General features: G+C 31.9%; 1 protein-coding gene across 1 annotated transcript in view; it reads right to left on the bottom strand.

Moving 5' to 3' along the window:
- Positions 1-14,779: 14,779 nt before the first annotated feature.
- LOC139489755 (uncharacterized) overlaps positions 14,780-17,248 on the bottom strand; it is a 33,693-nt gene continuing 31,224 nt past the window's right edge. Inside the window, exon 9 of the mRNA XM_071276524.1 lies at positions 14,780-15,769. Coding sequence (XP_071132625.1) covers positions 15,358-15,769 — 412 coding nt within the window. The 3' untranslated portion in view covers positions 14,780-15,357. The remainder of the gene's footprint in view (positions 15,770-17,248) is intronic.

The following is a 17,248-nucleotide window of genomic DNA, read 5'->3' on the forward strand; positions in this document are numbered from 1 at the left end:
GATGTGGTATGATTGCCAATGAGACAACTGTCCACAAGAGACCAAAATGACACAGACATTAACAATTATAGGTCATTGTACGGCCTTCAACAATGAGCAAAGCCCATACCGCATAGTCAGCTATAAAAGGTCCCGATAAGACAATGTAAAACAATTCAAACGAGAAAACTAACGGCCTTATTTATATAAAAAAAATGAACGAAAAACAAATATGTAACACATAAACAAACGACAACCACTGAATTACAGGCTCCTGACTTGGGACAGGCACATACATATGCTATTATATAAGACTTCGGAGGTTCATATCACTTATATTCAACGTTTTATATCGGATTTTTTTTCCTATTGGTGTTGAACGGTTCATAGTAAAAAAAAAATCCGTTGAATGTAAATGATATGATGAACCTCAGAAGTCTTATATTTTGTCCTTTAACATAAGACCACAGGTTCATATCATTTACATTCAACATTTTTTTTATCGAATTTTTGTTTACTTTCAATGTTGAACGGTTGAACGGTTCAACATTGGTAGTTAAATCCGACAAAAATAATGGTTCAACATAGAAAGTAAAAAAAATCCGATAAACATGTTGAATGTAAATGATATGAAACTCTGAAGCCTTACATTATTGGACTATCGTTTATAAGTACTTTATTCTAACTAAATGTTTTTGTGGTGTATATTACAAAAAAAGGAGGGGGGGGGGGCTTTTAAAAACACCAAAATACCTTAACAATCCTGCAATATAAAAAAGAAGATGTGGTATGATTGCCAATGAGACAACTGTAGACAAGAGACCAAAATGACACAGAAATTAACAACTATAGGTCACCGTACGGCCTTCAACAATGAGCAAAGCCCATACCGCATAGTCAGCTATAAAAGGCCCCGATAAGACAATGTAAAACAATTAAAACGAGAAAACTAATATCTGTTTACAGAATGAGAGAGATATTTCGTATTCTAAACCTAGTTTTTCTCACATGTTTGTTAGATAGGTTGTAAATTCAGACAAATGTTTAGTACGTATACCCACCCCCTCTTTTTCAATTCAATAGTTCAAAATACATCTCTGAAGAATATGCAATAAACTAACATTGATAATTTAGCTAACAATAAATTCAGTACATTTTTCTAACAAGTGAAGACCAATGAAAACATTTGATATGATTTTAAAACACGGCCAATTAAGTAGGATCAGGTGGTTTCGTAGACATAAATAATAATTCAATATTTTCGATTTATATTTTTCTTTATTTGATATTCTAGTATATTTAATAACATGTTTATATTTTGTGACGCATCTGATGTATAAATCCAGTGCCAGATCCGGGAATGAGCTCTTAGTTCCGATCCGTTTGTACGGGGAACATGTGGTTGCAACCCCCTCTTTAATTGCCTGTTCGATTTTTTGTTTGCAGTGTCGAAAAGGGAGAAAGACAGCAGTTTTATCAAGAAGTTATGCGAAAGTTCTGCTATACAGTCAGGAATTATTCTGAAGTACACATGTCGACCAGAGGCATGGATCAGAGAGTAGAGGTTTTAAAGTACCAGATGCTTATCTGAGATTCCAATTTGAACTAAAGAAAGCAATATATAAAGATATGTAGGAGAAATAATCTATATAAATAAAGTTATGCTACAAAAGGAACTTGGTTTTTTTTATATACAGAATTTGTCAAACGTATCCATAACAGAAGAGATGTAAATGCATCCTTCATAGCCTTGCAATACTGATGGTAATAATGTATATAATTTCTGAGATGATATAGCAGTGCCATTGGTTTCCCCTTTCTCCTTCCTCAAAGAACTTGATCATCTGAACTCTTCAGTTTTTTTTTTAATTGGAGCCCTGTTCAAGAACAGTTAAAAGAGCATATGCTTAATTTTCGTTATTTTTGTAGAATCATCATTTTTTTTTAAATGAACCAGGTTGTACATTCTACATAAAATATGCCAGTCAACCGTAAATGTTAACACCCCAAAAAGGTCTTTAGTGTATTCATTTGTCAACTTACAGATTATGTCAAAGGTTTAAGCATTCCAAACATTACCATGTGACTTGAGTTTTTGATTTGTCAATATCATATTTTCCATAACATAATAGTTCCGTTTTATTATAAAAAAAAAACAAAGGACTAACTCTTGTACAAAACTGTAACTGATTATCAAAGACTGTCTAGTAAGACATAAAGTACAATTTTAACCAAAGCCCCTGCTCTTTTAAGCACCGCCTTAGCAACGGCTTGGATGGTTGATTGTAATTGTTCGGTGCAGAGACTGAAGACTTGAGACAATGACATGGAGGTAAGTATGTATAGAACAACGTTTTCAAGAATATAGGCGGATTCGAGCGGGCGGGTGGGGTGGGGGGGGGGGGGGGGGGGGCAGGATTTGCTTTAGTCGGAAAAATTTGTTTGATTAAACATAGGGAATCACTGAAGCATGACTGGAGCGAGCACTCCCAAGCTCAGTCAGCGCCCTTAATGTAAAATTCTGGATCCGCCACTGAATATTGGTTTGAACAGTGCGATGGAAGTATTCAAATGTATATAAAAAAAAAATAATAATGAAAGTCTTTGTGCTGGTTATTTACATACGGGAACGAAAATTTAACTTCAAATTGTGAAAAAGAGTGAGGGGTAAGATTCATTCAAAAGAAATATCGTCTTATCCAAAATTCTTTCGAAAAAATATTGTCAGGCAAAATTTAAAAAAAAAAAAAAAAACATTTTGAATTCAAATCTTCTAAAACCATATAGTGTTAAGTTTTGAAAGAAGAAAAATAAATGATTGATGGAGGCGGACAATAAAGTTCGCGCTCAGACAAGAAAACCATACCCCCTTTGAAGTTAAATGATTAACTTACTTCCTTGTTGATGGATTGTTTCCTGGCTTGCTTTGTTAGAGTATTGTTGCATGTTTCACACTCGAGTAATATATATACGCATGTGAAGTACATGAAATATGAAGACATCGGTGTACTTCTATAGTACTTGACTTGTTATAGTAAGCATGTACGAGAAAAATAGAGTGAGCTACCGTATACGGTAAAAAATAATATAAGGGAACTTTGACATCCTTGAATCTGTTTCTGGGTTGTGAAGAGCTAACATACAACCAACAGTGGGACGGTTCTTCAAGTAAAGTACTATAATACAATCGAGTCTTTATGTGATAAACTATAATAAATTTGAGTCTAATGCAAAACTGTTAAATAAGTAAAGACTCTTAATGTCTTGCAAATTTTCCACTGTAGGTAAACTATTAAGAAAAGAATAAGATATAAATAGTAAATTCAAATCGTATGAATAGTTTTGGCGAACAAAAAAGTATCACATTATGTCGTCGGACAATTGTAAGATGCTATAAGATATACTAAAAATGTATCGAAAATATAACACAAACGAAATCATGAAATAACTCGGTGCAATCCTAATTTAAGCAAACACATCAAAAAGAAAAAAAACAACATCATACCATATCTCCACATGACACAAACCAAAAACCAACTGCAATCAACAAATAAGACGTAAAGAGTCACAAGAAATTAAAAAATTCCATTCGCGGGCAACTATCGACTTATTATACTGTATGGTCGAACACAAACCTAGCCAAAATATGACACTCAAGAAATAAGACGAATTCTGAAAAAAAAATGCTAAAATTGCATTAACACAAACGAAAGGAATACAACGATATAAATCTATGCTACCCCAAAAACTCAACTTCACAATGGTCAACCAATCCGGGTTACTGTATAACTATGGTGTAACAAAATGTGTAACAAAACTTTTTAAATAATACAGAAATTATGACTGTCGGTGTAATTGTAATTGATTAAGAAAAAAACATGTCAAGCATGCAAATATTATTTAAAAAAACAATTAGTTTTAATCACTTTAAAGTCATGTGATGTTACATATATAGGACAGGTGTGTTCGATGCGTAAATTAATTAACAAAACCCCGTCATATAACATCCAACTTTGAAGTTGCGTCCAAATGTCAAATTTAGGTGTGCCACTTTGGGAATGGTCTTAAACGATTGACAATTAATTTCTCAATTTTGGTAATTTTCCCCAGATTTTTTGTATGTCGGGCAAAAAAAAGTAGCAGTTTATAAGTCGACCCCCTAAATGACGTAACAACTTGATTTATGGTCGTTTTAAAAACGATTGTTTGCAAGTTACATGGTGAACAATTGTACAATATGAAAATTAAACAACGTGAATGCAAATATTTATAATGACTTTACGCGGAAAGTAACTTTTGTGACATCTTGACAACCGTATACAAAGTTCATTACACTTTTCTACCTTCTAAGCACAAGAGGTCGAATTCTTTTGTTCTATTTAAACCGCATATCGGACTGCTAGTAGTTAATGTAGCGTCAGTCAAAATGAGACTGAAAACAAAATCACAAATACAATCCAGGTCCAAAGAAAATAAGATGACACATATGACGAAATATGTGTTCCAAAAAGATGAGCAATTCCAGCTTCTACAAATACGCCACCCGTGCGATTTTATGAATATCATGTTCGGGAATGTGAATCCACGAAAAACGGAGAAAGTACACAACACTTCCAATAACGATCGCACTTGTCAGAACTTTAAAAAGTTAGATAAACATGATAAATCTTCGAAATTTGTTTTAATGTTGTAACATAAGCCAAATTTACTATTATGGGGAAAATGATGATTTTATCGTAAGTTCTTTTGTCCTGTGTAGATCAGGTTGATACTATTATTTGATTTCAAAACCGTTAGTTGTTTTTTTTCTATTTTGTTTTGGCTCCGATTCTGGCTGAGACCTATGGTGATATAATGGAGATATAATGATAATTATATTATACTTGTATTGTAATGTCTCAATGTTGACCCAATCATTATACCGCCCTTCTAAAAAAGTGTTGGAATAATGGGTTGTCGGACTAATGGGTTGTCGGACAAATGGACTGTCTGAAAAATGGGCTGTCGGACTAATGGGCTGTCGGAATAATGTCGTGAATCATTTGAGCTTTACTTGGATGTTGATGGTGACCTTACATTTCATGAAAATAGATATAAGAAGATGTGGTATAAGTGCCAATGAGACAACTCTCTTGTAAATATGTATACTATACATTTTTGAGTCTCTACAGTCTTATGTTAGAATTACACAACGATTCAAAACATTCAATTTTTAACCAGATGCTCCGCAGGGCGTAGCTTTATACGACCGCAGAGGTTGAACCCTGAACGGTTAGGGCAAGTATGGACACAACATTCAAGCTGGATTCAGTTCTAAATTTGGATTGTGATTAAATAGTTGACACAGCATAGGTTTCTGACACAGAATGAATGTGTTCTAATGAACTTAAAATTTTTGTTTCTCTTAGAGCAATTCACTATGCTGTTGAATATTAATCCTCTCAAAAAAATGTTTGAAGAAATTTTCTTTTTTATTTATGAAATTTCAAATGAACCCAATTTTTTTAATCACATCCCCCTTTCCCTTATTCCAAAACTAATCTCAATTAAAATTTCTAATGGAGTTTGCAACAATAACTACTCATTTAAATACATCATAAAATATTAAGATGTAAAAAAACTGCTTGTTATCACTGAATGGTAAAGATTATTTTAATTTATCAGTTGGTAGTAAAAAGTGAATATACATTGTATATTGTATATAACAAAGATTTAAGTTGATTCTGGACAAAGAAAGATAACTCCAATTAAAAAAAAATCTTGCTATTGCACAATATTTTGCAATTAGATATTTCTTGCTTACTATTCTGGACAAAGAAAGATAACTCTAATTAAAAAAAAATTTGACATTTCACAATATTGTGCAATTAGATATTTCTTGCCATTGCGCAATACTGTGCAATTGAAAAGACTTGCTATTGCACAATACTTAATATAATAATTTTAGATCCTGATTTGGACCAACTTGAAAACTGGGCCCATAATAAAAAATCTAAGTACATTTTTGGATTCAGCATATCAAAGAACTTCAAGATTTCAATTTTTCTTAAAATCAGACTAAGTTTAATTTTGGACCCTTTGGACTTTAGTGTAGACCAATTTGAAAACAGGACCAAAAATGAAGAATCTACATACACAGTTAGATTTGGTATATCAAAGAACCCCATTTATTCAATTTTTGATGAAATCAAACAAAGTTTAATTTTGGACCCCGATTTGGACCAACTTGAAAACTGGGCCAATAATCAAGAATCTAAGTACATTTTTAGTTTCAGCATATCAAAGAACCTAACTGATTCATTTTTTGTCAAAATCAAACTAAGTTTAATTTTGGACCCTTTGGACCTTAATGTAGACCAATTTGAAAACGGGACCAAAAGTTAAGAATCTACATACACAGTCATGACAGTTAGATTCAGCATATCAAAGAACCCCAATTATTCAATTTTGATGAAATCAAACAAAAGTTTGATTTTGGACCCTTTGGGCCCCTTATTATGTTGGGACCAAAACTCCCAAAATCAAACCCAACCTTTCTTTTATGGTCATAAACCTTGTGTTTAAATTTCATAGATTTCTATTTACTTATACTAACGTTATGGTGCGAAAACCAAGAAAAATGCTTATTTGGGTCCCTTTTTGGCCCCTAATTCCTAAACTGTTGGGACCTAAACTCCAAAATCAATACCAACCTTCCTTTTGTAGTCATTAACATTGTGTTTAAATTTCATTGATTTCTATTTACTTAAACTAATGTTATTGTGCGAAAACCAAGAATAATGCTTATTTGGGCCCTTTTTTGGCCCCTAATTCCTAAACTGTTGAGACCAAAACTCCCATAATCAATCCCAACCGTTCTTTTGTGGTCATAAACCTTGTGTCAAAATTTCATAGATTTCTATTAACTTAAACTAAAGTTATAGTGCGAAAACCAAGAAAATGCTTATTTGGGCCCTTTTTGGCCCCTAATTCCTAAAATGTTGGGACCAAAACTCCCGAAATCAATACCAACCTTCCTTTTGTGGTCATAAACCTTGTCTTAAAATTTCATAGATTTCCATTCACTTTTACTAAAGTTAGAGTGCGAAAACTAAAAGTATTCGGACGCCGGACGACGACGACGACGACGACGCCGACGCCAACGTGATAGCAATATACGACGAAAATTTTTTCAAAATTTGCGGTCGTATAAAAAATGATGAGTTCTTGAATTCTTTCATTCCAATCCAGACCAGTCTTATCATTTTACATGCATGTACATTGTATTTCCACCCTTTTTGTCGAGCCTGCGAAATTTATTAATAAAGCGGGACATACCGATAATAGATTACGTCGTCGGCGTCGGGGTCAACATTCAGGTACAGTCGGCGTTTTGTTAAAGTTTGTTTGAGACATCAGTAACTTTGTCAGCCCTTCATATAATTTCATGAAATTGGACAGAAGGTTGTTTATGACCAAAAGACAGTATCCAGAGTGAATGTTTGAAAATATTTTTTTTCATTTTTCGTTTTCTACTGGTAAATAGACTTTTTTTTTTTAACAATTAACAAGTAGATACAGTCTAGGGTTAAAGTTTTGCTGAAGTTTCTGAATGATTGTTTAAAATGTCTGAAGCAAATGTTTGAAAATATAATTATTTTTTCATTTATACATGATGGTATATTTCTGATGAATGGACTTTGAATATTACAGTTCACATTTACAGAAACTTAAAAGTCTTGAATTTCATTTTTTGACATGACAAATTTGTGAACCTTCATGGATTGTTATGGAAATTAGACAGAAGCTCATCTTGAAGACCAAGAAATAACATCTAAGATTTTTTTTTTAATTCTGTAGTTTACAGTGACTGATAAATGGATTATTTTTTTTTAGTTAACATTACACTTTTACGCTGACAGCAGCATAACATCGCGAGAGAAGGGGTTTCGATTTTTGTATAACATGTATTCCTTTTCGGTTATCGTCATTATAGAATATTTTTTCTTTATTCATATCTATGTCCATTTTGCTACTATTGCAGATAAGATATGTTTAAATTAAATGGCTTTCTTTTAATTGTTTATATCGTTCTTTTCTCATTGTTTGAAACTTTAAGGCACCAGTATTTAGGTTATGTTCGGTAATTGTTCCTTTTTTGACTATTGTACCAATCCATACTCATATTCATAGTAATAATACTATTTGCAAAAACTATTTTCTATTATATATAACTATTGAAACAATTTTAATGGGATTTAGGACCGTTCTGTGTTGTTGCATACCCAAAATTTGATTGTTCAAGTTCCAATTTTATGTTCATTTTTCATCTATTGATTTCAGGGTTTTGACAATTTATGCATACAAAGCCTATAGAAAAAAATTAATTCGTTGACTTAGAATATTGGTTCAACTGTACCCACGAAAGCCATGAAAATTGGTATCCAACGAACCGTAATGTTGAATCCCGCACATGTATCAAAATATCTGACAAGGATTTTTTTTTATAAATATAGTTTTTTACCCTTCCCATATCTTCATGAAGAGTGCTGCTTTTTTTTTTAATTAACAGCTGCTGATAGATTTAGATTGTTTCAAATGTCCTCGAAATAAAAAAAAAAGAAAAATATAATATTTCAACCGGAGTTATTATAATTGGACAAACAAGCACTCCCTGCCAAAAAACGCGGACGTGACAGAAGACACCTTTTATTAGCGTCAACAGTAAACATTGGTATAAAATTTATTGTCTAGATGTTTTGGTCATATATCACAAACAAATAGTTTGTTCCAGATATTTCTTATTGTTCTGTTGAAATAACTTGTTATACATATGAATTGTAAGTACATAGCACGCAAATTATCTTTTACTTTACTCAAAAGTCAGTGTGAAAGGAGGTCAAAGTTGGAGAAATTTACCAAAGTCGTCCTTTCAAGGCGTGGTAAAAGCGTATCTGCAAACTTAAATATGCTCTGTCTACCAAGAAGGTAGCGAGATATGATATATGTGTCATTTAAATTGTCACTGATTTCAGTCCTTCCCTGAAAACCCTTTGTCGTCTAAAAATTCGGCGACGGTTGTACCCCAAAGTATGCAAGGCGACGGCCATCTTTTATTTAACGATCGCTTTGCGACAGGTTTAACCACACGTAAATAGCGTCCGCGATTCACACGCAATGTACGACCATCGCAAAGTACGATTGTTTTATGAAACGGAATTTTAGCGTTACGTTTGGTTAACGTTCAAACGTACGCTAACGATCGTTTTATGAAACGGCAGCCAGATACTTTTGGGTCATATTTTAAAGCAGTAGTTCCAACACAAGGATGAAGAGATAAGGGGATAAAGGATCCCCTTGCCTAACCCCCCTAGCCAAAGTAAAAAATTCTGATAAATGTCCATTATTTGAAACTGCACTGGTAATGTCAGTATAAAAACATTTTATCCATCTTCAAAGTGTGGGACCAAACCCATGTCGACCGTGTCGAAGGCTTTTTCAAAGTCAACCAGTAATAGTAATCCTGGAATATCTTCTTCTTCTAGTTTATCTATCAAATCTGCAATAATTCTAACACATTCACCAATAGATCTTCCACTTAGAAATCCTTTTTGTGTCTGACTTATAATATTTTGCAGATAAATAATGTACAAAGTTGAGAAGCATTGAGGACCAATATTCCTGAAAGTTTTGTATAATACAGCCAATGTGTTTTTTTTTTTTTTTTGTCATTTACGGATAACTACATGTAAAGCATTTAGTGAGGCTCATTGAAGTCCCTGACTCAAATAGTTAACGTAAATGTCAACGACATAAATTTAAGATCCGTGTTCAGATTATTCTTTTGTATAACTACTGTTTAGTTCGAGGTGTGATGCGACGTTTTTAAAAGGGCGTTAGTTACGAGGTATATAACAATCAAAAAATAAAACGTGATTTTGTTGGTGATTCTATCATTAATGAAAATGGAACAGTGATAAAATAATTCACTTTTAACTGCCAGTGTGGTTCAGTTTTGTCAAAACAAGCAGAGAAATTTCGCTAAGGAATTGTTTACCTACTAGTTTTACTATATTTAATCCATATTTATGAAATCTTCATCTGAACCCCTTCATGAAAGAAGGGTTACGCATGTGTTCAGCTATTAAAATGTCAATCTTTAAAGTGAAACAAGGTATACTATTTTTTTTCGATTATGCTAAAGCTCGTTCTTATACTGGTCAACGTTTTGTAAACATACATTCAAAACCTATACTTTAAAATCCAATTGTACGACTTATATATATATTTTGTTTATATCGGGTTGATTTACCATCGGTAGACTTCGGAGGTCACATCGAAGGTTAATAATAAGTGCGTCTCAACTAGTACTGTAAACAAAAAAAACAAACGAAACGATGTTTTGCATCTTAATGGTTTATTTTGTATTTCTCTAATTTTTATATACGTTCTAATATGGTATAAATTTATTATTAGAATTGAGAGAAATATGTGAACCTGAATTTGACAGGAAATGCCCTTCAATACACATAATAATAAAAAAAACACAGAATGGCATACATTTGTTATATTGTTATTTTTGGACATATGATTCTAATTAGCAAAATCCATACATGTACTTGCATCTGTGCTATGACAACTTACCACTTTAGTAATTCACTATTGCATTACTTGTTGAACAGAGTGTAGTTTGAACTTAGCTTATTCACAATAAGAAAACGAATGATAAATACATGATCGTTCATCGTCGTTTCCCTTTCCATAATTGAATTTACAAAGGTACATACGAAGGTATTGGCTTCTTCTATTCATCAAATTTTATTTCACAAATACCATTAAAGTCCAGCTTGCCAAAATAAAGCTACAATCAAGACAACTTCAAGTGAAAATCTTAAATCTAAACCATAACATACAGATCAAGTTCGATTTTCACATAAACTGTTCAAAAGATCACAATATTAATAAGTTAGGAAGTATCTCAATTCATAAAATACAGATGAAGTTAGATTTGACAGCTACAATTTAACAGATCAAAAGTAGAATAATTTGTCTAAATGCAAATGTTTCAATGGGTTGTTTCCGGGTGATGATTATACAAACATTCCCCAGAACATTTATTATCAAAAAGATTGGGATTTATTGTGTTTACTTATCAATTTTAAAGTACCTCTTGACAGATTTACAAAAATGTCAAGATCTATTCAAGTGTTGTGTACCAAAGATCAATTTTGACAGAGCACTTGATAAATACTTCAAGTTTTGAATTGGAAAAAATATAGAAGTAACTAATGATTTTACCTTTTTTCAACATCAATTGCAACATTCTGGATTATTGGAGGTTTTTGTTTTGTTATTTTGAGTTTTCTTTAAATATGCTGAATAGTCAATAATAAAGTTTTTTTTTCTTTTTTCATGAATGAATCTATTAGTAAAATGTGTTACACATCAATATATCATTATTTCAATTAAATGTAATTTTAAATCAAAGTTCAACAAAAACACAATACACAGTCAATGCTAAGGTTATATTTTTTTTTGAATTTTTGTATTATATCATGCATATATATTTATATATATGGCAATACTACGAACTTGTCTTTTTTTAATAGATAGGAAAAGTTTCTTTGGAAAATACTTTTGTCTATTCTAGCTAGTATAGTTTGACCCGAACTTATCACTTCATATTCATGTTTGCTGATAAACAAAAAACCACTTGTTTATGTCATGTAATACACAAATGCAATCCAATTCAGGTTGACTGTCTATTGAAATTGTAAAATATCAGCTGATAGATACAATATGAAGCCTTTTGACCATGGTTCACTATTTCGCCTTGCATACTGGACAACAAAATCTTATTATTGTGACTCACAGCTGATATTTTACAATAGCATATGCAGACCACCTGATAATCGGATTAATCATCTTACATCAACATTGTAAATATCAGAAATCATTTTTGTACTCCGGCTTAAAAAAAGCTGTGTGTATGTCGTTTGTTTATTTACAGGTATTGAACTATTGACTTATAAAAATCTGTTGTTAACAATGTGTACCACATATAATACTATTTTTACACAATAATTCCAAGTATAGCATTCTTATAATAATTTCTTAAGACATATTGTTATCGTATGTATTTATCACATTCAGTAAATAAAAAAGTAATTGAGAGCAAAGTAATAACAATGCAATTAACTCATCAAATAAGAAGTAGCTAATTAAAATTTAACAAGAACATGTAATTTATTTAAAATTTCACAAATACTTAACATGAAACTTAAACTGTCGCTTAATTTTCAGTGCTTTTTAATTGTTTTTATCATATCGTATCTTTAATCGCATTAACTATTGTATTTACAATAACTTCAAAGGATGAAAAATAGGAAGTTAGCAATATCTCTTTACTTTCCTTTCCGCCAAATAGATGATGTTCTCTCACTAAATAATTAAAAATTTGGTGACTATTTTGAACGCATCTATCCCATCGAACAAAAGATAAAGAATACTACAGATACAGTTAAGTCTGAGTCATATCTCGGCTTAAATCTAGAAATTGACAATAAGGGTCGGCTGAAAAAACAAAACTTTACGACAAACGAGATGATCTCAGCTTCCCAATTGTAAACTTTCTATTTCTAAGTAACAACATTCCCGCAGCGCCTGTATACGTAGTAAATATTTCACAATTGAAAAGATATTCCCGCGCTTGTATTTCCTATTATGATTTCCTTGATAAAGGGTTGCTGCTCACAATGAAGCTATTAAATCAAGAGTTCCAAATGGTGAAGTTGAAATCATCCATTCGCAAATTTTACGGACGCCATCACAAGTTGGTTGCCCGTTATGAAATAACCGGTTCACAGATGATATCGGATATGTTTCTTACGTCGTAACTACAATCCCCTTCCATTTTCATGAATGTTACCTACCGAATTAGACTATTTACCGGGTTTGTTATAACATGAGCAACACGACGGGTGCCACATGTGGAACAGGATTTGCTTACCCTTTCTGAGCACCTGAGATCACATCCAGTTTTTGGTGGGGTTATTATTGCTCAGTCTTTAGTTTTCTATGTTGTTTCTTATGTACTATTATTTGTCTGTTTGTCTGTTTGTCGTTTTCATTTTTAGCCATGGCGATGTCAGTTTCTTTTCGATTTATGAGTTTCACCCTTCCTCTGGTATCTTTCGCACCGATTTTACTTTTTTTCTTTTGTTGCCTGTTCTGACATCGGATTCGGACTTCTTTTAAAGTAAGGGCTATTGTAAGTATTGAGGTGTGTTTGTTTATCATATTCGTTTCAGGTATAGGTGAGATCTTATAAAACATGCTTAACTCAATGCGTTTTTGCTCCTGTACAACGACAGGAGCCACTGGACTTTGGCAGATTCGTATGTTGTTTTAAATCTAAGTTCATTAATATATTTCGGAGTTTAGTGTGACGCCCATTTTAGTAAACTAGCACACATCTTCGTTTAGGGCCAATTGAATCCCGACTACGGGTGCGGGCAAACTCACTGTTTGAAGACCCATTGGTGGTCTTCGGCTGTTTTCTGCTCTTTGGTGAAGTTGCATTCTCTTTGAGTCATTATCCATTTTCATTCAAAATTTAAACCAACAGTTAAACTATGCATAATCAACTTCTTAGCTAAAAAACATTAAAAGTAACGGAAAACCAAACAGTTAGATTGCATCAACTATTCTGAAGCTGTCTACCTATGAATAAAGTTTACGAAAAATTAATTCTTGGCAAATTTATAAAGGAAATGAAGCGTACACCTCCCCTCCCCCCCAAAAAAAAAATATGTTGACATCATTATGCATGTAGATTAACACTGGTAAAAGTAAAAAAGTAAGCTTTTTGTTTTCTATTTTTTTGTAGGGTTTTCTTTGGTAAATAGTCTGATGTTCGATGTTGAATTATGAAAAAAAAGATTGTGTATATTAATTATATCTTTGAAAGCAGCTTAAAGCTCATCATGTACAATAGACGAAATTCACCGTTCTTGAGTGTGTGTAAATCACAAAAGACATATGTTTCTGAAGAACTATCTGAGCATTCGTGTAATCGTCGACCTTTCATTTTATATATCAGACTGTTAAGGTAGCACAATACAAAGATTTTGTTACTCCCAATCAGACAACTTTAAACTGATGTAATTCATTTCATCCTTCTTTATATTTTATAAATGAGGTACCAAAAGAAAGAAGAAAGATTAATCTTTCAAATTGTGATAATTTTATTATGACATAATTATTACATAATTAATTATTATGTAATTAGTTGCTATATTGTGATGTCCACACTTGAATGAATTTAGCTTCTTTGTTCTTCATAGCATCCCAAAATATTTTATATATTCTTGTACAACACAGCTTGACCTCCAAAACTGTGTCTCAGATTTCTAAAAACATCAATAGAACAAATTGTATACCCAATTGAATTTAGTGGTCTCTTATGAATTGATGTTGTAAACTTCATTGAAGATTTATGAGAGAAGGAAATACAATAGGAAAAATATGAGACACAGTTTTGGAGGTCAAACTGTGTTGTGCACGAATCTATAAAATATTTTGGGATGCTATGAATAACAAAGAAGCTAAATTGATTCAAGTATAGACATCACAATATGGCAACTAATTACATAATAATTAATGATGTAATAATTATGTCATAATGAAATTATCACAATTTGAAAGATTAATCTTTCTTCTTTCTTTTGTATTGTGCTACCTTAATACAACCTTACATACACACTCCTATTTTGTTTATTCTACTGCTGATTTTCTTTTGTAAAAACTCAAACACGTACTTATATTTTATTCTAATGAATTTAATCATCCAACATTAACTCTTAAATTAAGAGAATATTTAAATTAAAACATAATTACATTTACATTGATCATGTTGATTAAGTTAGAATACAAACAAAAAAAATTAAAAAAAATGCAACAAGCTTAAGTTCGATAAAAAAAAACTAGCATAGTAATTGAAATGAAATATGTTGTAAAATGATTAACAATATATGTCGAGAGCTTAAAAAATGGACAGAAAAAAGATTTAGATAATGCATTTTATGTACGAGAATGCAAATGAAAGGATGATGTTGTTTTTGCTTCATCTTGTTGATCGTGTTAAAATCACAAATAACATACAAGTTCAATACGATAACTAATATTAAATTATTTTTCTGTAACAAAAAAATATTCATCAAATATATTTATTGATGTTACTTGCAAAAAATGGCCATCGAAATACATGAAAAAGAAAACAGTGTGCGGTTGGTATCAAATTCATATAATTCAATTCACATGATAAATTTTGTATATTATAAAAATGTCCTCAGTTCTTAAAGGAAATTCTTGATTTCCCTGAAACTTTGATTTATCCAGTTATGTTCTTGTAGTTACATCGTATTGATCTTCAGTTTTCTGACCGAAAACGAGGTCATAGGTCCCCTCTTTCCTTTCTTGTCTGTTATGTTGATCAGTGGAATCATACATGGTATCGATCGCACGGCTGTATACGGCTGTGTCATTTACAACATGTCTCTTTTCATTTGCTTTATCATATACTCCTTCCTCAGATAGTGCATATAGTGATTGTGCGTCCTTAGATGGTTGACTATATTCTTGTCCGCTTTCAATTACCTGTGTCTTTGTTCTGTTAGTAGCCTGGTTATATAATATCCTGTTATTTGATGGATACTTAGGGAGTGAAATACCTTGCTGACCTATATAGTCATCATCTGCATTTTTTCTCATAGAATTTGAGATTTGTTTGTCCGAGTTTTTGCAAATACATCTGTAAAAACAAAGTATTTGATACCATGTGCTTAAAGTTGAAATTGAAATATTGTACAATATTATAATGTTCAATCGTGTTATACATAAACAATCATTTATATTTTTAGTGTATACATTTCGATTAATGATTATGCTCTGTTTTGCGAGATCGATCATTCAAACGGTGAGTTATTTAAACTAAAAGATTGTACAAGTTTATTCTAAATATTAGATATAATACTTTTTGTGTGAATCACTGAGCTTCGTGTTGCTAATCCTTTGTAATATTTTGTAGAAAATACGAATATTTAAACAGCATGACAAAAGTCGCAAAAAACTTAGGACAATATAACAGCACATTCCCTTAAAAAAAATAGTTCCTGAAAAGATGGAACAGAAAATAGATCCATCTGTTGCATGTATGATAAGTTTTACTAAACACTAGCTCTTTAGATGTTTAGTATCTTCTTGCTCGCATAATACGTTCACGTTATTATTTTTTTCTTTAGGCCTATCAACTTTGTGGAATTTTTTTCTTCACTAATGAGCTATGAATGCTCACACAATATTTGCGTCCTCTTGATACTCAAATACTGGAAGCAGTTTGAATGCTTTGCATATTTTTGGATACCTGAGGACGATTAAGCTTGATTTCTTTAAATTGATTTAAAAGTGTTTTATTACAAGTTCTGACATGTCATGTTATGTTGTTTTTTTTTTTTATATTTTTGTAATCTTGTGTTTCAAATATTAGCGAACAAAACGTTTCGATACTTCTTTCTTTCTTCTATCAAAAACACTCTTTTAAATTGCGATGTATTTACGTTGTACATGTTATAGTCCGGTTATACGTTGGTTCTAATTTTCAAATTTGTTAAATAATCCCAAAATAAGGCAATACGATGAAACTTATTGTTTGAGTAAATACATATAGTTTATCTTAGTGAGGGATTAAAGCTACTTTGTAAAGGATCACTCTGATTGAAACAAAAACATCTCTGAATCTGACATTATCACGATGCTTGATTTCTTGATTGACAACACATTTTTTTACGTTCGGAGGACGTGTTTTTTCAACAGACTGTTAGTAATATCCTTTGACTCTACTTTCCGCTATATAGATGATGTTCTTTTACCAAATAATTCAAAATTTGGTGACTATGTTGAACGCATCTATCCCATCGAACTAGAGATAAAGGATACTACAGATAGAGTTAAGTCGGCCTCATATCTTGACTTACATCTAGAAAATGACAATGAGGGTCGGTTGAAAACAAAACTTTACAACAAAAGAGATGATTTCAGCTTTCTAATTGTGAACTTTCCATTTCTAAGTAGCAATATTCCAGCAGTACGGGGTATATATCTACCAATTGATACGATATTACCGTGCTTGCATATCCTATCATGATTTTTTTCATAGAGGTGTGTTGCTCACAAGGGAGCTATTAAATCAAGAGTTCCAAATGGTGCAGTTGAAACCAGAGGGTTGCTGCTC

The sequence above is a fragment of the Mytilus edulis genome, chromosome 9 (assembly GCF_963676685.1).
Source record: "Mytilus edulis chromosome 9, xbMytEdul2.2, whole genome shotgun sequence".
NCBI classification, from domain to species: Eukaryota; Metazoa; Mollusca; class Bivalvia; order Mytilida; family Mytilidae; genus Mytilus; species Mytilus edulis.